Source organism: Bos grunniens, chromosome 23 (assembly GCF_055505025.1).
Source record: "Bos grunniens cultivar Pamir isolate PY7600 chromosome 23, Bosgru_T2T1.0, whole genome shotgun sequence".
Classification (NCBI taxonomy): domain Eukaryota; kingdom Metazoa; phylum Chordata; class Mammalia; order Artiodactyla; family Bovidae; genus Bos; species Bos grunniens.
This window is the reverse complement of record NC_141187.1, coordinates 18063846-18085939: the sequence shown is the minus strand read 5'-3', so window position 1 is coordinate 18085939 and position 22094 is coordinate 18063846. Positions and strand designations below refer to the sequence as shown.

At 50.0% G+C, this 22094-nt stretch overlaps 1 protein-coding gene across 8 annotated transcripts in view; it reads right to left on the bottom strand.

Moving 5' to 3' along the window:
• The window catches only part of CUL9 (cullin 9), a 37659-nt gene that overhangs the window by 9737 nt on the left and 5828 nt on the right, over positions 1-22094 (bottom strand). The window contains exons 7-27 of one of the 8 annotated variants that reach the window (XR_015153206.1): positions 19818-20223; positions 19202-19394; positions 15473-15680; positions 13454-13650; positions 12867-13084; positions 11657-11906; positions 11458-11563; positions 10701-10928; positions 10348-10438; positions 10054-10225; positions 8618-8723; positions 8244-8339; positions 7864-8039; positions 7501-7634; positions 6979-7158; positions 6689-6798; positions 6429-6611; positions 6143-6303; positions 5673-5901; positions 5363-5577; positions 82-227 (exon numbers count right to left, since the gene is read on the bottom strand). Coding sequence is in view for 3 of the 8 variants with exons in the window: in XM_086371707.1 (XP_086227833.1) it covers positions 82-227; positions 5397-5577; positions 5673-5901; positions 6143-6303; positions 6429-6611; positions 6689-6798; positions 6979-7158; positions 7501-7634; positions 7864-8039; positions 8244-8339; positions 8618-8723; positions 10054-10225; positions 10348-10438; positions 10701-10928; positions 11458-11563; positions 11657-11906; positions 12867-13084; positions 13454-13650; positions 15473-15680; positions 19202-19394; positions 19818-20223 (3771 nt within the window). In the remaining 5 variants the exon portion in view is untranslated. Of the gene's footprint in view, positions 1-81; positions 228-5362; positions 5578-5672; positions 5902-6142; positions 6304-6428; positions 6612-6688; positions 6799-6978; positions 7159-7500; positions 7635-7863; positions 8112-8243; positions 8340-8617; positions 8724-10053; positions 10226-10347; positions 10439-10700; positions 10929-11457; positions 11564-11656; positions 11907-12866; positions 13085-13453; positions 13651-15472; positions 15681-19201; positions 19395-19817; positions 20224-22094 lie in introns of those variants that run through there. The other 7 variants (XM_086371707.1, XM_086371708.1, XR_015153207.1 and 4 more) reach the window with 7 other exon arrangements.

Sequence of the window (22094 nt, the reverse complement as noted above, 5' to 3'; positions counted from 1 at the left end):
GAAGGGAAAGAAGGTGGGCCAGAGTTGAGGAAAACAGTGACAGACGAAGCGAAGGAGAGAGAGGCTGAGGAGCTGAGGCACCTCTGTCTGGTTGAAATGCAGCAGCAGCCACATCTGCACGGTGGACACGTGCAGCGTCTGGTCCGCGAACTGCAGCTCCGCCCGGCCCAGCCACGTCCACTGCAGTCGCCGGTGTGGCCCCACGTCCAAGGCCGGATGGTTCTGACCTGGGAGAGTGTCGAGGGAAGAAGTGGAGACAACAGGGCAAATGAGGGGTCAGGGCTGAGGCGAGCGTGCAGCATTCACCAGGCTCCGCTAGTCTCTGTGGGGAGCAGGGCCCAGCACTCACAAATACATGCCTCATCCAGCGTCCCGAGCACAGCCCCTCTGTGTCTGCGAGCCCACCCTGTGCCCAGCCCTGTGCCCGGTGAGCTCCACAGCAGAAACAGCAGAGAGGAGAGCTGGGCTTTGCTCCCAGGGAACTCGACAGTTTTAGAGATCTGCTAGGCTGAGTCTCTGCCACCCGCTGTGAGCCTGGGGTGTTTGCTCAGACTAGAAAGCAAGGATGCTGTCACGAGGAGAAGGTACCAAAAGGAACCAGACTGGGAGGTGCTCTCTGGCCCAAGATGGGACAATGTGAATGTCAAAAAAAAAAAAAAAAAACACACACACCTGTGATGGACTGAAAAACGTGAAATGTTTTAAAAGCCATGAGTTCATGATATCTTTTATTTTTCAAAGACCTCATGGGTATCTTTGGATGAAGCTAGAGAACCAATACATTATTTTGAAAAGTGGTTAAAAAAGAGGGAGAGGAAAAGAGAATCAAGCCTTTCCTGTATAAATGGACCTTCCAGGCAACCAAAAAGCTGATGAGAGAAAGGTTCTCTCTACAGACAGAGCCTTCTGGCTAACACATGGAGAGAGGATGAGAGTAGAATGTCACTAGCTCCTAACCCTAATGGTAATGAGAATGAATGTCTAGCGAACAGCTGATGGGAAATTCTATATAACGTATAGATTGGACAGATGATGCTGAAATCCACTTTAACATCACACAGGAAGACATGTACTGAAGGAAGTACATGATACCACCTATGACATGTCCTTGCCTGAGAAAATCAACCCAGAATCTAAATAAGCTCCTACATCTCAACACCTAAATATCGGTCTTTAGGAAAGGAGGCGACAGAGGACCATGCTAGAGGACACTCGGTAGACATAATCCAGCCTGTGGACAGCTCTGGACAACCAGCCAGCCCTCCACAAACAACCGCAAGAGGGGAGGGAAACTGAGGCAGGGATCATACACTGAGGGAGACGGGAGATAGAACTCACCAAACGCAAAAGGGGGCTTCATTCGGATCCTCAATAGGCCAAAAAACCCACAAAAAACTCTAAAAAGCTCAAGATAATTAGGGAAATATGAATACTGACTGTATATCTGATAATAGTAGGAACTACTACTAATTTCTGTAAGTTTGATAATTATAGAATCCTGGCTTTTAAAAGGAATCTTTATCTGAGGGGTGGGGAAAGTGGGTGGGATACATACAGATGAAGCAAAATTGGCCATGAACTGATATATGGTGATACACTGAAGTTTATTCTGTCTGCTTTTTGGTATGTCAAAATTTCTCACAATAAAAAGATTTTCTAAATGAAGATGAAAATAAGCCATTCTAAAATAAAAACTGATCAAAGTTTTCTAGCAATATTTCATCAATTAAGAAACTTCTAAATAATGGACTTTAGGAGGAAAACTGAATTCACAAAGAAGGATCAAGGTACAAAAGGAACGGTGACCAAAGCAACTAGTATGATGGCGAATCCAAACTGAATAAAACAATAACAATAATCACCAGCTGGGAGAGAAACAAAGGTACAAGATGGGGATCAGACTGGAATTAACATTTTCTATGGTCCTTCCATTTTTCAGGGAGATGGGAGGTGACATTAACAAGTTAAACTTACATTAAAAATATAAGAGCAATCAACTATAGAAACAGAATGCATAACTTCCAAAACTGATAGAGACAAAAAGGAATTTTTTAAAAATCCAAAATAATAGAATGCACAAAAACCCAGGGCAGAATCACATCTGTTAGTGTTCTACTGAACTTTCTTGCTTTAACTGTATGTTTTACATACTCCTGTATATAGTAAATAACTGAAATTTAAAATTATAAGAAAAGTAAACCAAAAATAAAAGTCAAATGTTATTACTTATAATAACTAGACAAAAATTGATAATTCAAAAAGAGAGATTAGAAAACAGGTTCTAGGTATTAATATTTTAAATAAAGACATGTCTAAAATATAAAAAGAAGTCAAAATTAAAAGTACAATAAGGAAATTCCCTGGAGGTCCAGTGGTTAGGACTCACTGATTTCACTGCCAGGGCCCAGTTCAATCCCTGGTTGGGGAACTAAGACCCTGCAAGCTGCAAGGGTGGCTAAAAAAAATCGTAAAATGCTACTAGGGGAATTCTGATGACAGTAGAATACTGGCAGGCTTTAAAGTATACTGCCAACAGATTGCTTATTAATAGTAGCAGGGGAAAAAATATTAACTGTACAGTGGAAAAATCAAACTGCCTCTTGACCAGGCTATCAAAATTAACATTACTAACAAGGAGCGGGTGGTAATCCTGTGCTTCCATGTATACTATCCTGGGAAGATATAACATCACTTAGTACTCTGGCCAGGAATGTGCAACGTGAATCCAGAAATACATAAGCTTAAAAGGAGGAATTAGGGAATTTTAAAGGATTATATCTCCTTTAAAATTGTGTCAGTATCACAAAAGACAAAGAAAGCCTGTGGAACTGCTCCAGATTAAAGGAGACTAGAGACACGACAACTAAACCAACAGGTGCTCCTGAACCGGATCCTCTCCAGGACTAAAAAAAAAAAAAAAAGACATTATGGAGTAATTGACAAAACTGGAATATGGAAACTAGATTAAAAGTATTATATGAATGTTAAATATTTGAAAGTAATAAATGGAGTGCTGGTTTCATAAAAGAACATTTTACTCTTAGGAAATGTATATTATTTAGGGGCAAAGAGCCAACATATACGCGATGGTTCATGAAAAAAGTATACATACATATACATTTATAGACGTGTATATGTACACAAAGAGCAAATTTAAAAAGCAAATGGAGCAAAATGTTAACAACAGGTAAACTTGGACGAAGCGTTTATGAGGACTTCCCTGATGGTCCAGTGATTGAGAATCTGCCTGTCAATGCAGAGGACACGGGTTCAATCCCTGGTCTGGGAAGATTCCATATGCCGTGGGGCAAACAAGCCATAACTACTGAGCCCACGCGTGGCAAGTACTGAAGCCCTCGTGCCTAGAGCCTTTGCTTCACGATGAGAAGAGCCACCACAATGAACAGCCTGCATGCCGGAACTGGAGAGCAGGCCCTACTCACTGCAACTAGAGGAAGCCTGTGCATGGCAACACAGGTCCAGCGCAGCCTAACATACACACACTGAAAAAGAAAAGAGTTTCCGAGTGCTCTTTATACTATTCTCACAATTTTTTTCGGTATTATTTCCAAATTAAACAATTTTCAAGTAAAAGGACAACTGAATCTTATACTTAAAATGGCTAAAATGCCAAAGTATGCTAGTCATATTTTACCACAATAAGAGAGACCTCAAATAATGATCAAGCCAAAAGAAAACAGTAAAAGGATAGAAATAGACATACTAGAAAGATACCAATCAAAGAAAGCTGGTACACCATTAATACCAGATAAAAACAGACCTTAAGAGAAAAAACTTCACTAGAAAGAAAGATGGTCATTTCATTACAATAAGGCTTAACCGACCATGAAGATTCTAAATCTACAGAGTCCTCTATGTGGTAGCCACTCACCACATGTGGCTATTTAACATTAAACTCTAAAGTACATAAAATTAAATACTGAGTTCCTCAGTCACACTAGTCCCATTTCAAGTGCTCAATAGACATGAATGGCTGTCATTTTTGACAGCACAGAAAAGAACTTTTCCATCATTGCGGAAAGTTCTATTATTATTGCTATATAAAGTTCTATCTATTATTATCTACTGTTAAATGATTTTAACCTTGTATCTGATAACATAATCAAAAAATATATAAAGTAAAACTGACGTGACTGGAAGTTTAAAACTTCACTATTGTAATGGTAAATTTTAGCATACTTCTCTAGGTAATAAATCAAGCAAACAAAAATAAGTAAGGATAGAGATTTGTACAACACAATTAACAAGGTCAATTTAGAGGAATAAATAGAATCCTATATCCAACGGTTGAAGAGTACACATTCTTCTTCATCACACACAGAACACTTATAAAATCTGATCACCTACTAGGCCATGAAATAAGACTCACTCAATGCAAAGATTCAGAATCACAGAAATCACCTTCTTTGGCTACAGGGAATGAAGGTTAAAATCTAAAGCAAAAGATGACTAAGCAAAAAAAAAAACCCAAGTTTGGAAACTTAAAAATATATAATATACTTCCAGAAAACTAATAAATCAAAGAAACAAAATAGAAATTAGAAAACTCTTAGAACTAAACAATTATCAAGTACTACAGGATAAAAACTTATGTGACGTCCCAAATATCCATAATTCATGCAGTGGAACGTGAATCAGCAACGCAAAAGAACAAAGTTAATGATGCAACTGGCAACCTGAAAAACTCCCACAGACACTACGTCCCGTGAGAGAAATCAGACACTGCAGGATACATGCTCTGTGATTCCATCTGTATGATGTTTAAATTAGAGGCAGAAACCTACGATGAAAAGGGAGAATAGTAACTTCTCCTGGAAGAAGATACTGACTAGAAAGGGGACATGAAGGAGGAAGCCTTCTGTTGTGCTGGCAACGTTCTATGTCTTGATCAGGCAGGGGGGCTGCTTACAGGAGGGCATACGGATATAAATTTCATTAAGCTATAATTAAGATTTGTGTACTTTGTTGAATACTAACTCTACCTCAATTAAAAAAAAAAAACTCTTCAAAACAAAACAAAAACCAAGAACTTACTGAATGCAGCTAAAGCAATGTTGATAGGAAATGAACAGCCTTATATACTTTCATTTGAAAACCAGAAGTCTGAAAAGACTAAAAATGAAATAAGCATGCAACTTAAAGTTAAAAAAGGAAAAACAGAGCAAGTTCATATAAAGGTGAAGAAAATCAGAAAGAAATTAATGAAGATCTAACCCACACTTCTCCACCCTTCCTTCCCTAGTGATGCTTCTATCCAGAGACCACTTTGCTTCCTATCTATACATTCCTGTCCAAAGAGCCTCTCTCCTCCTCCTCTCTGAGATGCCACCCCAACTCTCACCCCAATCTCCAACTGCCTGTCCCTATCTCCTCACTCTGGTTGTAGAAACTGGAGAAGCGGTCAAGGGCATCACAGAATTCTGTGGGAAGGCACTTTCTGGGATGGTACAGGTAGCAGAGAGGGGAGACCGGCCAGCAGCGTGGTGACAGGACCAGTACAGAGACTGTTGGACTTGGATCTTCGATAAAGAGCTCCTTCTCGGCCTCCTCTTCCTCCTGAGAGACAGAAGGATTCCAAGGGCTCTTGGGCTCCCTTCTTTGGTCCAGACTCTCCTGCTCGCCTATTCTCCCACTCTTTCCCTTGCTCTTACCTCCTCTTCTTCCAGGCCCTGTTCCTCCTCGTCCTCCTGCTCCAAGAACAGCTTGTCCAGCTGCTGGAGCTGGTACACGTGGAACTGGCGCTGCAGCTCCTCCGAGGTGCTCAGGCTCCGCAACATCTGCTGGGGGAGGCGGTTGGGGAAACAAAGGCCGATCTGCTCCAGCACGGCCCCCTCCAGCCAGCTCGAGCCCAAGCTCAGGAGACGGTCCGCCATGTAGTGCCTGCAGCGTGCACAGCCCAGGCCGAGCCTCAATGTGGGCGCTCGGCAGGGCCTCCCGCTCCAGAACACAGGTCCCCCTGTTGCAGCCTGCCTCATCCTCCCCCTCCCCAGGGCCACGGCCATCTCTGCATCTTAACCTCACCTCCCCACTGCACCTCCCTTGCCTTCCCTCTAAGACGCAGGTCTCCCCCACCCTCAGACTCTAGGCCTCGCACACCCTGCCTCTCCAGATCCGCACTCACTGGTAGAAGTGCTCAAAAGTCGTGGCGAGCTCCAGGCCAGAGAGGACCATGATGGGCTCCAGGTGCCACTGGAGCCGCCCCAGCACTTCCACTCCAGGGGTTCCACCCATCAGGCCACTCTGGATCTGCTGGTCAATGTGCCGGGCGAACTGCTCACTCATCTGGGGGCAAAGGAAAGGGCGGGAGCAAACCATGAAGAGGGAGCAGAGTTTCGGGGGTGGTGGGAGGAAGCAGATGAAAGGGCAGAGCAGAAGGAGCCCGGGAGGCCGCTGGGCCCTGCACTCACGTGGGCAGTGGTGAGAAAAGACTGCTGCAGCAAGGCGCCAGAGAAGCCGCTGCGCAGGGCCAGTGTGAAGGCCGCCCGGGGCCCGAAGAGCTCCAAGCCTGCCCTCTGCAAGCGCTCGTAGAGTTTACAGTAGCGGGGCACGAAGTCCGGGGCCCTCCAGGCCGCAGCCAGGAACGTGCTGACCTGAGGAGATGGGAAATCGCAGCCCAGGGGCCGCCCAGCAGCCTCGGCCCTGCCCCGACGTCAGCCCCGCTGCCTACCTGCTCCTGCACCACACTCAGCCAGCACTGCGTTATGTTCCTCAGGCTGCTGCTGGGAAGGACGGGGGAAGGCCCAGGGCTCCGGTCCCGAGCCTTACTGCTCTTGCTGGCTGCGGACACAGAGGGCAAAGGAACAGGCTCATCTCAGCCGCTGGGTGAGTCCCAGCGTCCGGGGAACTCAGCCCCGGGAAGGCCCATGGCAAAGCAGAAAGGAAGAATAAAACCCAGGAGAGGAACCAGACAGCGCCGCCGCCGGCTTCTTCATTCAGCCGGCCGCGGCTGGGACTCACGTGGCCGGGCGGATGGCTCAGGAGAAGGTCCGGGAGGAGGCTCCACGTGTACCAGCAAGTGGCAGAGGCGACGCACACGGGAGGCAAAGGACGCGGCTCGACCACGGGGGTTCCGAGAGCTCTCCCTCTGCTCCAAGTACTGATCCAGCAGCCACCCCAGGGAGCTCACCCCTTCCGCGTCTACAAGAAGACAGGTCAGGCCTCCATGGGGGACGGAGTGGAGAACCCGGAAAGCAGAGGGGAGAGGCGACTGCACGGAAAGGATCTGGGGGCGGCAGGGCCCTAGGCCTCCCCTCACCAAGGTCTGCTTCCGCTGGAGTCTGGGGACGTGGGGACAGGGTCGGGGTGGGGAGGATTTAAACACCAGAGTCCCAGGGAGCAGTCCCTGGGGCAGGGAGGGGAGGACACTGAGGTGACAGGCCTTCGGGGACAGAAACCAAGAGAGCCAAGAGCACTGACTCAGGTCAGCCCTGGGGATGATTACAAGGAGCAGGTTAGTGGGGCCGCGGTGGAGGCGGTTACCCGGGCAGGTGATGTTCTGCACCAGGGGGCTGACCAGGGCCTCCCAGCAGGTCTTGCCCAGCGCCTGGGCAGCCTCTTCATCAGGGAGGAAGCGATCTGCAAAATTCTGCTCGTGACGCAAAACCCTGTTCAGTCTGGGACAAAGAATGTCTGGTCAAGGATTAAAGACGTCCCCAGGCCTCCACCCACCTGCACTCAACTCTCAATCGCCCGCCTAGATGAGCTGGTCCTTCACCCTGCCCCCCACCACACACTTCTGGTCTCTGCTCGGCTCCCTCCTCCGGCTGCTGCTTGATCCTTCAAACGCCGCTCCCCTCCTGCCCCCACTAACCGTATCTCCTTGGCTGCACCCTGCCCACCTACCTGGGACAGAGCTGGAGGAGGCGCTTGCGGTCCTCTGCAATGTCCCGGCTCCAGGCTTGGGCCCGAATGGTGTAGAAGAGACACGTACGGCGACACAGCTGCTCTCGGAACAGCGGCCAGAAAGTGGGCTTGGGGCCGAGGACCTCCACACCCCGGACCCGGGTGTCAATGCCGCCCTGCAAGGGGCACAGTTCTCACCCCCTCGGCTCCCTGGAGGCACTCCCGCCTCTCTGGAACTCAGCAGGCTCCTGGGCCACACAGGGCAAGCAGACAGAGGAGGACCCTTGATCTAAGCCTGGCCCCCGAACACTGGAGAACCAGCCGCTAGGGAGATCCTTTGCTTCCTCCTGGACCCTGTGCCCCCCAGTCCCCCACCCCACCTGCTGGCAACGCTTTATGCGGATCTGGATGATGGGCCAGACGCGGCTCAGGTTCTCCAGGAGGACCACCCGGCTGGCGGAGGGCATCACATTCACCTGGCGGGGCGGGGAGAAGAGGTAGAGACAGGAGTAGAGCTGGAAGACTGTTGACAGCAGCCGAGTTTGTGACGGTGTGCGCCCCTCACCTCTCCCATCCCACGCCTGTGGATCTATGCACCTCCACAGCCCTGATTCCACTCTCCAAGCTTACAAAGCAGTGCCTGCCCGGGAGGAAGGGATGTGGGAGCTCCACAGGCACTGGGTCCACCCGATAAGGCCCCCGGGACCAACAGAAGGATGGAGAGTAAGGGGGAGCCCGGGCACGGGGTCCCCACCGTATTGAGCTCTGTGTTGATGCAGCTGGTGCTGTCACCCCCAAACACCACCACCCGGGCTGGCATGTAACTCGAGTCCTCACTGGCCACCAGAAGAGTCAGCTGCCTGGGAGAGGAGAAAGGACTCAGTCAGAACCAAGGGCCCTGATCTTGGTGCAAAACGACCTCTGCCCACCACATCCTCTTCAGAATCCTGTCCTCTGCTTAAGCGTTGGTCTTCCCCAGGCTCCCTGCTCTTCCCGTAACCTTCCCCCAAAGCGATTTCACTTAAACCCATGGTTTCAGCTGAAAGTTAACACCTGAAGGACTCCAAATTCACGTCTCTACCCTAGACCGCTCCCCTGAGCTTGCATGCCGCGCATCCGACAGGTCCATGCCGTGCCCACAGGCACCTCCAGGTCCATGTGCCCACATGGATCGGTCATCTGTCCACAGAAACCTGCTCCTCTTCCCACTTCTCTCTTGGGGAAGAATGGGCACCCATCCAGCTGTCCAGCTAGGACACGTGACGCCTCCCTCGTGGTTCCCCTCACCCAGCCAGCGGCAGGTACCGCAGACCACCTCTCAAGCTCCCCTCTTCCACCGCCTCCTCACCATCTATGCCCGTTCCCGCCGCCTCACTGAACGATCAGCACTCAGTAAACCTTCCAACTCTGTCCTGGCCTGCCAGCCAAATTCACATAACTGCCAGAGCTCTCTAAATAAAAAAACCTACTTCTCTCTTTTCCCCTCTTAAAATCCTTCAGTGGCTCCTCAAATTTCAGAATAAAACTCAACTGATTCTGCCTCCTTTTCCAGCTTCCTCTCGTGCCACTTCACTACACAGACCCTTCATCCCCAGCCAAGCACAATTACTTCAAGTTACCCCCAGTACATCATTGCTTCTTGCTTTCATCCTGCACAGATGCTGTCCCTGTATCTGCTGGCCTCTCTCTACCCAGTCAATTTCTACCACAAACTTAACCCATTCAGCCCCTCTGTCTGCAGCCTCCTCTGAGATCTCAGTTGGCATCAGGATCCAGTGCACCTGTCAACTATCACTTTTTTCCTACTCTCTCTTGCTGATTTTCCAGCCTGGCTCCCCAGTAAGACTCTCGGATCCCTGCAGACAGGCCCCTTATCTCACTGTTGGTGGGGCTCCAGGCCCTTGCAGGGTACCTGGCACACAGTACACAACAAACCAATGCCCACACGGGGAGTGGGTGAGCTGCTGCTGTACCTCCATCAAAGCACAGGGTGGTGACGTGTGTCTGGTGGAGGGAGCAGGCTCGGGGAGAGAGGGGAGGTCTACCCTGTGCTCAGGGAGAAAAATGGGTGTGAGGTCCCTCAGGCACAGGGCGTCTAAGTCGGGGTTGTGCGTGTGTAGTTAATTCTTTGAGGATGTATACTGGGGCGTATCAGAACATTCGTGTGCGTGGACACGGGTGTGCTCACACCTCACAAGAACACCGCGGTGCATGTGGAGGGTGATGAAGTGGGAGCCGGTGCTGCCGTTGGACTCCCAGTAGGTCTTGGGGTTGCGGTCCGTCAGCTTGCTGGCCCGGTGCGGGTTGGACGACACCTCCAGCTTCTCCCAGCATTTGTCCTCCTTCACCTCCACGCTGGAGCCTGTGGGCCCACGGAAAGCCTGGCTAGTTGAGAGAGAAGACAGGAAGGGGACGAGGGAGCAGGAAGGGAGGGGAGGCAGAGGCTGGGGTGGCCGCAGGAGGAAGCAGATGGGGGGCACGAACCCTGGCAGAGATGCCTGAGGAACACGTCGAAGAAGGGGATGTTGATGGGGCGGTAGGTTCGTCTGTGGTCTTCAATCTGGCCCAGCACCATCTGCAGCCGGGACATGGAGAGAAAGGGTGTGGGGAGAGAAAGGGTCCCTGCAGCAGGGACACGGAGACACACGTGGAGAAAGAGTCAAGAGGCGACAGAGCGCTCAGCCCCTTTCTCCAGAATCCTGGCAGAACAGAACCACGTGGGGTAAGGGCCAGGGAACAAGGGCCTAGATCCGCCACCACTTGTGCCGAAGAGGGACACCGTGAGGCCCCTTCCCCCGCCCCCCACCTCCCTCAGCCTGGACCCGCGTGCTGCTCACCTGAATGCAGCCCGCCAGGATGCTGGAGGTGAGGTTACTGTAGAGCTGGGCGTGCTTCTCACATTCTGTCACCAGGTCTCGCAGCTCACAGGCCAGCAGCAGCTGAGCCGAGTGCTTCTCCAAGACCTTGGTGAGGGCGTCTTTGGCTCCCAGGCAGCAGAGCACCACTGCGTAGTCCTTGTGTGTGGAGGCCAGGCGATACAGGAAGCACAGCAGCTCCTGAACGATCTGGCCCAGAGATGCCAAGATTAACACAGGGATGCAAAGGGCAGGCTGAGGGGTGGCCTTAGATGTGGGGGTGCAGTGGGTGAGATTTTGGAGAACTTGAGAACAGACTACCAAAGATAGGCTGGCACAGAATGCTGGGGAGAGGACCCGGGGGTGAGGGGCAGAGCTTGGGCACAGCTCCCCAGGCTTCCTCCTGCCAGGACCAGCCTATCTTGGGCACCAGCTGGCAATGGCCAGCTGGTGCCTGAGCCTTGCCCCACAGGGCACACCCCCCATCCCCAAAGGCGGAGAGCAGGGACTGCATGGACTGCGGAATGTGGGCTTCTCCCAAACCCAGAATCTAAAATTCAGGCACAGGGAGAAGGCCTCGGTTCTGGGGACCGTCAGATGACACTGGCCTCCTTCCTCCACTCCCTCCCAGTGTCCCAGCCCGTCCAGGCTGGCTGTGCCGTGGCCCCCCAGGGCCTCACCAGGCAGCTGGTGCCCCCGGGCTGCCTTGCCCTGCCCACCCTGGCCAGGGCTCGGGTACCTCAGAGTCACTGCCGGGGCCATTCAGACAGTTGAGGCAGGGCTCCAAGACCTCGTGCCAGGGGAGGACCATGGCCTCAGTGTGATCCAGCAGCTGGGTCATGACCCTGGAGAGGGGTGGCAACAAGTGAAGCCCCTGCAGTCGGCCAGCTGCCCTTGCCCCCGACACACAGGTGCCCACCCCCCCCCCAGCCTCTCACCTCAGCGCCGTCAGCAGCAGGGTTTTATTGGGCCCGGGGGCGTCCAGAGTCCACAGGAACAGGAGGAAGGGCTGGCTCTCCTGCTGGAGGCGCTTGAGGAGGGGCCTCACGGCACCCCCCGGGCCACCCTCTCGGCATAGCACGCGCTCCAAGTCCAGGAGGAGTTCTGCAGACGGGCCCCCCACCAGGGATCGGATCAGCAGCTCAGGGGACCCCTCCTGGCCCTGGGCGCTGGGGGTCTCCGGCGCTGCTGCCCAGACACATGGAGGGAAAAAAATGGTTATGAAGGAGAGTCACACGAGCTGGTCAGACTGAGATGCACAGATGCAGAAAACCACCCCCAAACTGCCCCCCGCCCCGTTGTGAGGACATCTACTGTTTCTACTCGACAGTGGCAGACTTCTTTTTCTGGCCCCAAATATGTAAGTTTGTTGTTGTTCAATCACTAAGTCACGTCATACTCTTTGCGACCCCATGGACTGCAGTCTGCCAGGCTTCCCTGTCCTTCACCAACGCCCAGAGTTTGCTCAAACTCATGTCCATTGAGTTGGTGAACTAAATATATATCTGGCTATATCCAAAAAAAAAAAAAACTGGTATGGCAAACGCTATCAAGTTAAACAGCACAGTTTTAATTCATACGGTCCCACTACTCTCTACATGTGAGCTGTGCTACTATACAAGCCAACAAATACTAGCTATTATAGTCAGGTCCCCTATACTACCGAGCTCGGTGGCTTCAGAAGTACAGACTAAAAGACACAGGGCCTATTTCGATTTGCCCCCATACGTCTAGGTTTCACTTGTGCATTGAATACAGAGCCTTTCTGCACTATGGTATCGATATTTCACATTCTAAGTCACAAACTTCTGTACCACAAGTTACAATTCCTCTACAGAAAGCCTCTCTAGAAGTCATTTCAACCGACCCTGCAGTGACCAGGAAGAGTGGACTGCACTCAGCTCAGACAGATGGCAGCCCTTTCATGTTTATACAGAGAAGACCAATCTCCCTGCACCTATCCTAAACGTCCCCTCTCCTCCTGGTCAGGAAGTCCTACTTGAGACCGAACTTGAGCACGAAAGCCCTCATTCATTTCCTGAAGGGTCATCACGTCTTTCTACCAAGGAACTAGGACGTAAGCCTGGACCCTGCCGGCCGCGGGTGGGGACCAGCTGCTCAGCACACCCACTACCTCCACGACGGTACCTGAGTGCTCGGGGCTGCCCGGCGGCTTCGAGTAGCGATTGAGAAGCATCGTGAGGATGGTCCGGGTGGTAGGCATGGGTTCTGTCCCCGGTGCTATGCCCGAATGTCTAAACAAGGTGTCTCTCAGCTCGCGGGTGATGATCTGGTCTCCCAGCGTGTGGTGATTGCACAAAAGCAGGTTGAGCAGGAGGAGGCCGTTTCTCACCGCTGAGGAGCACCTGGGAGGAGGGAGGTGTTCCCGGAAGAAATTGAAAGAGAATGAATGTGATGGAAGCAGGGAGGTGGCACAGAGGGAGGAGCCCTGAAGCTGGGGACAGAGGGGTTCCAGGGGTCCCTCTGAGGCCAGACACCTGGCCTCTTGACCTCAGGTCACTCCTCCCAACCCCAGGAAAGGACAGGGGTCTCTGATCTCTGGAACCTCGCTACCCTCAACCACTTAGCCTCTCTTCTAGCCACCCCAAGCAGGACATTTCATCCAGAGACGACAGTGGGAAGGGAGCTTCTGTGAAGCACAAGAGCCCGGGGCAGGGGAGCGGCAGGGCGTGGGGCTTAACAGGAGTCTGGCATTCGGGAAGGGAGGTCCTGACCCCTCTGTGTTCAGCATCAGGATCACAGCAGCAGGGAGAGCGAGGAGCAGGCTCTCGGAGTCCGGGCGGGTGGCTGAGTCAATGCTGGCAAAGATCTCCCTGGTCATCTGGGCGTCAAACAAAGGATGGATGGAATCTTGGCTGGTGACAGATGTGGAGATCTCTGAGGAGCTGGCAATGGCCAGCATCTTCAGCGCCTGTGTAGGGGGTATGGAGACAAAGTCAGGAGTGGGCACGGCCTCCGTGCAGAACAGGAGAGAGAGCCGGGCTGCATTCTAGACCTCAAACTCTGGGGCAACTGAGCTGTTTGCAAATAGAAATGAAAGAGGCAGTGATGCGACATCAAAGGCTTAACAAAAAAAAGGAAGAAAAGAAAAGAAAGCCAACCAGAAAACCCAAGGTTCCGGGGTAACATGAGCCTGCAGCTTCTCTCTGCCAGGACCGAGACTCGATGAGTGCAGGGGTGGGTGGCCACCCGTGTGCAGCGTCCCCTCCGGACGGAGCCCTTTCACAGCCTCAACGTATATTCAAGACTTTGCTTGAAGCCGTCTTCCATCTCACTTAGCCGCTCCTCCCTTTGAAAAACCTCTCCCTCGAGTTCTGTAACTTCTTGTCCGCCCGGTCGTCCTACCTCTCTGGAGTTCCTCTAACGCCTGATCCCAACCACGGAAGCTCTGAGTCGCCCTTCTCCTCAAACTCTGCACCCCACTCCACCCCACGCAACCTGGGCCTCTGCCCTGCTGCTGCTACCACGTGGATGCCAACACTCCCACCCCCGTCCCCGGGCCACCAAAGCCAGTATCCAGCCTGCCTGGATGAGGCTACTTAGGTTGCCTCACAGGCAGAGTGAGGCTGGAATTACAGGAAAAAATACTTGGAATGTGCAGACATGTTGGCTGGTTCTCAGAGAAACTGAAATTAGGATGAACACTAAACCATCGGAGTGGAGAAGGTCTTGGCTGGTGAAAGGGCTGACTCTGGAGAGGAAACCTCGTCGGGATGGAGGAAAGAACTTACTCCTCAGGATGATCCCCTGGTAAGGGCTGGACCCATCAAGCAAATGCCACCTCACAATGAGGTTTTCTCCCTTTGGCTACATTACCCTCCCCAATCCAAGCTGAATTCTGGACACCTTAAGTTATAAACAAAATGATACAATTCTGTTATAGGGCAAGAGTTTGAGTTTAGAAGCATTTGGTCATGCACTTTAAAAGGATCAGGAAATTCTTTGAACAGACTGGCCTGGCCTGGACTAGGAATACTTGGCTGCTCTGGGGAGAAGCAGCAGCAGGCTGACCCCACAAAGAAAGGGCCTGTCGGCCTCCCCCAGGCAAAGACCGCCTCAAGAGCACCCGTGCTCCAGTTCACGGGACTGCTGGCATCCACACTCAGAACTGCTCTAGACAAGGCCTGCCTGTCCCTTCAGGGAGCCTCAGGTTAAACGGAGCACACACTGCCCGGACCTCCCCACCAGCCTGACCCTCTGTCTGCAGCACTCAAGAAGCTGACTCTTCTTCCCCGAACGAGGGCCTCCTCTCCCCACTCCCTGGGCCTGGGGTTGGCAAGGCTGCAATGCAATGTTGGCTTGGCTTTACCCACATCTGGTGAGGAGGTATCTTCTGTGTTCTGAGACCACTCAGATAAAATGGCTAAAAATTACTCTGTCACATCTAAAACTTTTGCCTTTAATCAGACACTAGGTTGTTAATAAAAAGCCCTGGAAAAGTCAACATACCTAAAAATCCAAACTGGCTTTCTCTGTACACTTCTTCCTCTTTCAGAGTTCCCCACTCCATCCACCCCTGCTGATCACTTTTAAACCTGGGAATCATTCTCAGAAACACCTTTCTCCCTGCTTCCACAGAGGCATTTTGTCTCCTGGACTCCCCAGCTGGATCTCCTCCATCCCAATGTCTCCTCCTTGTCTGAATGACCACAGAACCTCCTCAAGACCAGCAGAGCCCACCCCTGAGCTGCCCACCCTGGCCATCACTCTACCGCCGGGCCCGGGCCACTCACTGCCAGCCCCGCCTGCTGCACCAGGACAGAGGTCTTGTATTCTTGCATGCAGACCAGCACGGCGTAGATGCCGCCTTCCCGGGCGAAGAGCGGGCGCCACTCGTGCTTGGTCATGAGCAGGTAAAGAAGCCGCAGAGCCAGCACCACCACCATCTTCTCTCCCACCTGGTTGGTCAGCAGCTCCACCAGCGTCTTCACCAGCTTCTCCCTGAGAGAGGAGAGACGTTGGGGTTTCCCATCCCAAGAGTCTCACCTAAGTGCCCGGCCAAGCCTGTCCACGAAGATCCAGTCCATCCCCCGACCCCTCCCTCCTGCTGCCCGCTCCTCTGCAGTCTGTCTGTCTCAGGCTCTTCTCCTCATCGAGCAGGCAATATAGCAAAACGGTGATGAGCTCTGGCTCATCTTTTCAAATGAGTCTATAAATTCACCACAATGTTAAATCAAAATGCCCAAAAGGTTTTTTTTCTTTTTTAAAGGGCAGGGCTTCCCTGGTGGCTCAGTGGTAAAGAATCCACCTGCCAACAGCAGGAGACACGGGTTTGATCTGTGATCTGGGAAGATCCCACAGGTCATGGAGCAACTAAGCCTGTGAGTCACAACTACTGAACCCATGTTCCCTGCTGAAGCCCGTGCAGCCCAAAACTTGTGCTCCACAAAGAGAAGCCACTGCAATGAGAATCCCATGCACAAGTCGGGAGGAGCACCTGCTGGCCACAGACAAAAGTCTGCACAGCAACTAAGACGCAGCACAGCCAAAATAAATAAATAAAATGCCCTTACCAAGAGAAAACTATTTCAACTGGTCTACAAAAGATGTTTAAAAAAAAAAAATGCAAGCCGACAAGTGCATAAGAATACGGTAGCCTGCAGGATACTCCTGCCCTCAGCCTCATGCTGACAAAGACTCTGTACTGAAATATTTTTGTTTGTATTATGAATAATCTATGTCATTATTGTTGCACACCAGATGATGCATCCTGATGTAAAATATAACTAAAATCAAGAGGGGAAAAAAAACCCGACAGATTTAGGCACAGAAAGAGAAAATAAAATAGGCAAGAATAGTCAAGGACTGGTTGGAAAGAAATAACTGTAGACTTGCCTACTACTTATCAAAATAAAAACTTATAATAATTAAGACTCTGGAAATACGGGGTAGCCAAACAGATGAACAGATTAGAAGAGCGATAAGGGCAGCATCTCAGACAGGAAGGACTGCAAGGACCATGCAAAACGTGAGGCAGAGACATGTGGCTATCCATCTGCAAAAAGGAAGGCTGGAGCTCTGCTTCACTCCACTTGCAAAAATAGACTGCACACAGATTTTAAAATATATGTGAAAAGTAAAGTCACAGATATTTTTAGGAAGTATAGGAAATATTTTTACAGTCCCAGAATGGAATAGACCCTCTTCAAACCTAGGAACCATTAAAAAAATGTCAAGAAAGATAGCTGCATGAAAATCTAAAAGTTCAACATAATAAAAGATACTAGCCACCAATTTAAGACCCTGAGCACTTAAGTTACAGAAAGGGTCAGGTGAAAACACAGATCTGAAGGGAAGGAAGCAGTGCCTGCAGAATTCCTGGGTTACAGTGAGCGTCTCAAGAGGGAAAAAGCTGGACTAACATTTTTCTCCCCTGGGCAGAGATGGTGAAGTTGGTCTGGGAACTAGGAAGGAATGGAGGACAAAAAGACAAATCCTGAGAAATAACGCAAATAAAAGCACTGAAAAGGTTCTGTGTTTACTCCTGCCTTTTGTGTTGGACAACAGGGTTTGTTCTGGGGTTTCAAGGCCTGGAGGTGCAGGGATCCTGGGGCCCACAGAGCCATAACCCCACCAAGTTCCGATGGGGACCAGCGGCCAGAGCACTAATGGGCCCTCCCCGCATAGAGCTGCTTTCTGTCTTCTCTCATGGGCCTTACGATGACTACAATGTGAACCAAACGTATTTTAAATATATATCCCCCTCTCTGGAGCCCTGATTTACTGTAAACAAGTTAATATACAGAGGTGATGCACAGGAATAAACAAAGAAATATGTAAGGATGTTTACTAAAATGTCAACAGTGACTATCTCTGCATAGAGGCTTTTCAGATGATCATTATTCTCATAACTTTCATTTTCTTATAGGGATCATATATATTATTTTATATTCAGAAAATAAAGTAAATATGATTATAGAAGAGACAATATTTGGAACAGCAATAATGAATTAATATCCAGAATGTCTTCAAATCAATAAAAAAAAGACAAAGACCCAATAAGAAAATGGGCAAAGGATAAGAATATTTATAGCAGAATACAAGAAGCGCATGCAAATATGCCTAACTTCTCAAGAAATTAAAGACAAAGATACCAATCACTTTAAAATTTTGGCAATCTGATAGATTTTTGAAAATGATAATAGCCAGTGCTGGCAGGTGTGAAGAAAAATAGATCCCTTAGAACACTGTAAGTGAGAGAACAGGCTTGTAGTTGCCAAACGGGGGAGGAGGGTGAGAGAGGGACGGACAGGGAGTTTGGGAGTAGCAGCTGCGAGCTATTATATATAGGATGGATAAACAACAAAGTCCTACTGTATAGCACAGGGAACCATATTCATATCCTCTAATAAAAGATAATGGAAAAGAATATGAAAAAGAATATACAAACGAGTCACTATGCTGTAGGCAGAAATTCACATAACATTGTAAGTCAACTATATGCTTCAAGACAGTAAAATTTTACAAAGTAAGGCTACATGTGATTTTGGGTATAATCACATTGCAGAGTCCAGGGCGGCAGTGAGAACGAGGCAAGAGCACGCAGACGGACATACTGTATGCAGACACACTGCGTGTAGGCAGAAAGCTGCAGAAACAGAGTGTGATCACATACACGAAAACTCAAATGCAGAAAACGCACCAACAAATACAAGCCTCTAGAAGGTCTGAAGGATACGTGCTTGGGTGTGTGACAACAGAAGCAAAATGGGACTTTGACTTTTCATTCTCTGGATCTTTTAAAATAAGAACGCAATGGTGTACTATTTGTAACTAAGAAGTATTTTCTAAAAATTTTAGAGGACTTCCCTGGTGGTCCAGCAGTTAAGATTTTGCCTTGCAATGCAGGGGACGTGGGTTTGATCCCTGGTCAGAGAACTAAGATCCCACATGCCAAGGGGCTTTAAGCCTGCAAACCACAACTACTGAGCCTGTGTACCACAACCAAAGAGTCCATGCACCGCACATGATGCGTGATGCAACGAAGACCCTGCGTGACACAACTAAGAGCTGATGTGGCCAAATGAATTCATTAATTATTTTTTAATTTAATAGGAAGAAAGTAGAGAGGGAGAAAAAAAAGTACTCAAAAGCCAAAAGGACCTTGATTTGAATCCTGATTCTATTATCTGTCATACTGGGCGAGTTACTTAAATTCTCTAAGCCTCAGTCCCTGACCCACACAGTGGATAAGAACAGCATCAGGTTTGCCTCTGGAGATGGGAGGATTTAAAGAGAGAATGCTCGTAAAGCTTTAAGCACAAGGGCCTGGCACAGAACAAGCGCTCCAAGAATATTAACCATCACAGAGTCCCCTTCCTGCTCAGTTACGCCTCAAGCTGGCCCTTCTTTCCCCCAGCCTTTCTAACTCTTGATCTCCTAGCTCCTTCCCTCCCTACCACTATCCTCCCCCAACTGACAGCTTAATCCGTAACCTCCACTTCCCTCCCCAGGGTTCTAACCTCAGGAATCTGTCAGGATGGACCAGAGGGTGGTCTCGCTCCGTGACCTCCTCCACGGCCTGAGAGAGAGCGCAGAGTGCTGAGAGCTGCAGACTGGTGTCCAAGCTGGAGATCTGCACAGTGGCCACGACTGCTGCCACGTACTGGTCCAGGGAGCTGCGTGGCCCAGGGCCCCGCAAGGCTCTAATCATTTCTGAAAGTCGTGAGGGAAAGGCGGTGGCTTAAAAAAAATAAAACTGCAGCATCTTCACCTTGGAACTCTCTAACGGTCAAGCCCAATTATCCTACTGACGTTTAAACACCCTATTCACTACTGTAGCTTGCACCCAGAATGTTCCCAACTCTGTGTGAGGGATTTAATAATCAGGCAATGAAGATGACGTTATTCTAGAAGACAGACCCTCCTTTTCCAGGGACGCTGAAGGAAGGCAGCAGTGACAGGCTGTACGTAATCAAGGTCCAAGGAAGGAAAATGGATGCACGCTCCCAGTGCACTTTCTCACGCAGAAGTGATCTCACTCCACGGCACACCCTCCCCGCTGACGACCCACTTCTCTGGGGGGCACCCAGGACTTGCTCCCACCTCTCTGCCCTCCCCTCCCAGCACCTGACTCACCACTGGCTGCCTCCTTCATCCCAGCAGGGAGAGCCATCCCCTCAGTCACCAGAAGCTGGTTGAACAGCTGCGAATCGCTCTGTGCCATGGGCAGCTCGGTTTTTCCCTTGACTGGCTCTGCCTCTGCCTTGAGGGGCTCAGCCTTCACGTTGGGGGACTCGGTCTCCTCCTCTGAGAAGGTGGCCTCTGACTTCGACTCCTCTTCAGGATCTGGGGTACTAGAGTGATTTTGTGAAGACGACGAGCCACTCAGAGCGTCGGGCTGCAGCCCGTACTTGGTGTAGATCTGGGAGTTGAGCAGGTCGCTGAGGGTGCTGCCCTCAAACCGATTCCTGAGAACCTGCAGCAGACTCTCTGCCATGGCCACGGGCACAGAGATTTCACCCACGGCCTTCTCACCTAGGCTCTGCCAACAGAAAGGCATGTACTTCAGGAAGGAGCAGACACCAAGGGCCTGGGGACAGTAACAGGAGGTGGGCCACCTCCCACTGGGGCCTTACATACTTCCTGCCTCCTAGACCCTCCCAGCCTCTGCCTTATCCCCAGGGAAGGATTCCTTGGCTCTCTAACTTCTAAGCTCTCTAACCTCACTCCACCCTCCCCTACGCAGTCCCCCAGGCTGAACTACCTTCAGTTCAGTTCAGTCGCTCAGTCGAGTCCGACTCTTTGCGACCCCATGAATCGCAACACGCCAGGCCTCCCTGTCCAGCACCAACTCCCGGAGTTCACTCAGACTCGTGTCCATCGAGTCAGTGATGCCATCCAGCCATCTCATCCTCTGTCGTCCCCTTCTCCTCCTGCCCTCAATCCCTCCCAGCATCAGAGTCTTTTCCAATGAGTCAACTCTTCACATGAGGTGGCCAAACTACTGGAGCTTCAGCTTTAGCATCATTCCTTCCAAAGAAATCCCAGGGCTGATCTCCTTCAGAATGGACTGGTTGGATCTCCTTGCAGTCCAAGGGACTCTCAAGAGTCTTCTCCAACACCACAGTTCAAAAGCATCAATTCTTCGGCGCTCAGCCTTCTTCACAGTCCAACTCTCACATCCATACATGACCACGGGAAAAACCATAGCCTTGACTAGACGGACCTTTGTTGCCAAAGTAATGTCTCTGCTTTTCAATATTGTATCTAGGTTGGTCATAACTTTTCTTTCAAGGAGTAAGCGTCTTTTAATTTCATGGCTGCAGACACCATCTGCAGTGATTTTGGAGCCCAAAAAAATAAAGTCTGACACTGTTTCCACTGTTTCCCCATCTATTTCCCATGAAGTGATGGGACCAGATGCCATGATCTTCGTTTTCTGAATGTTGAGCTTTAAGCCAACTTTCTCACTCTCCTTTTTCACCTTCATCAAGAGGCTTTTTAGTTCCTCTTCACTTTCTGCCATAAGGGTGATGTCATCTGCATATCTGAGGTTATTGATATTTCTCCTGGCAACCTTGATTCCAGCTTGTGCTTCTTCCAGCCCAGCATTTCTCATGATGTACTCTGCATATAAGTTAAATAAGGAGGGTGACAATATACAGCCTTGACATACTCCTTTTCCTATTTGGAACCAGTCTGTTGTTCCATGTCCAGTTGTAACTGTTGCTTCCTGACCTGCATATAGGTTTCTCAAGAGGCAGGTCAGGTGGTCTGGTAGTCCCATCTCTTTCAGAATTTTCCACAGTTGATTGTGATACACATAGTCTAAGGCTTTGGCATAGTCAATAAAGCAGAAATAGATGTTTTTCTGGAACTCTCTTGCTTTTTTGATGATCCAGCGGATGTTGGCAATTTGGTCTCTGGTTCCTCTGCCTTTTCTAAAACCAGCTTGAACATCTGGAAGTTTACGGTTCACGTATTGCTGAAGCCTGGCTTGGAGAATTTTGAGCATTACTTTACTAGCGTGTGAGATGAGTGCAATTGTGCAGTAGTTTGAGCATTCTTTGGCATTGCCTTTCTTTGGGATTGGAATGAAAACTGACCCTTTCCAGTCCTGTGGCCACTGCTGAGTTTTCCAAATCTGCTGGCATATTGAGTGTAGCACTTTCACAGCATCATCTTTCAGGATTTGAAATAGCTCAGCTGGAATTCCATCACCTCCACTAGCTTTGTTCGTAGTGATGTTTCCTAAGGCCCACTTGACTTCACATTCCAGGATGTCTGGCTCTAGGTCAGTGATCACACCATCGTGATTATCTGGGTCGTGAAGATCTTTTTTGTACAGTTCTTCTGTGTATTCTTGCCACCTTTTCTTGATATCTTCTGCTTCTGTTAGGTCCATACCATTTC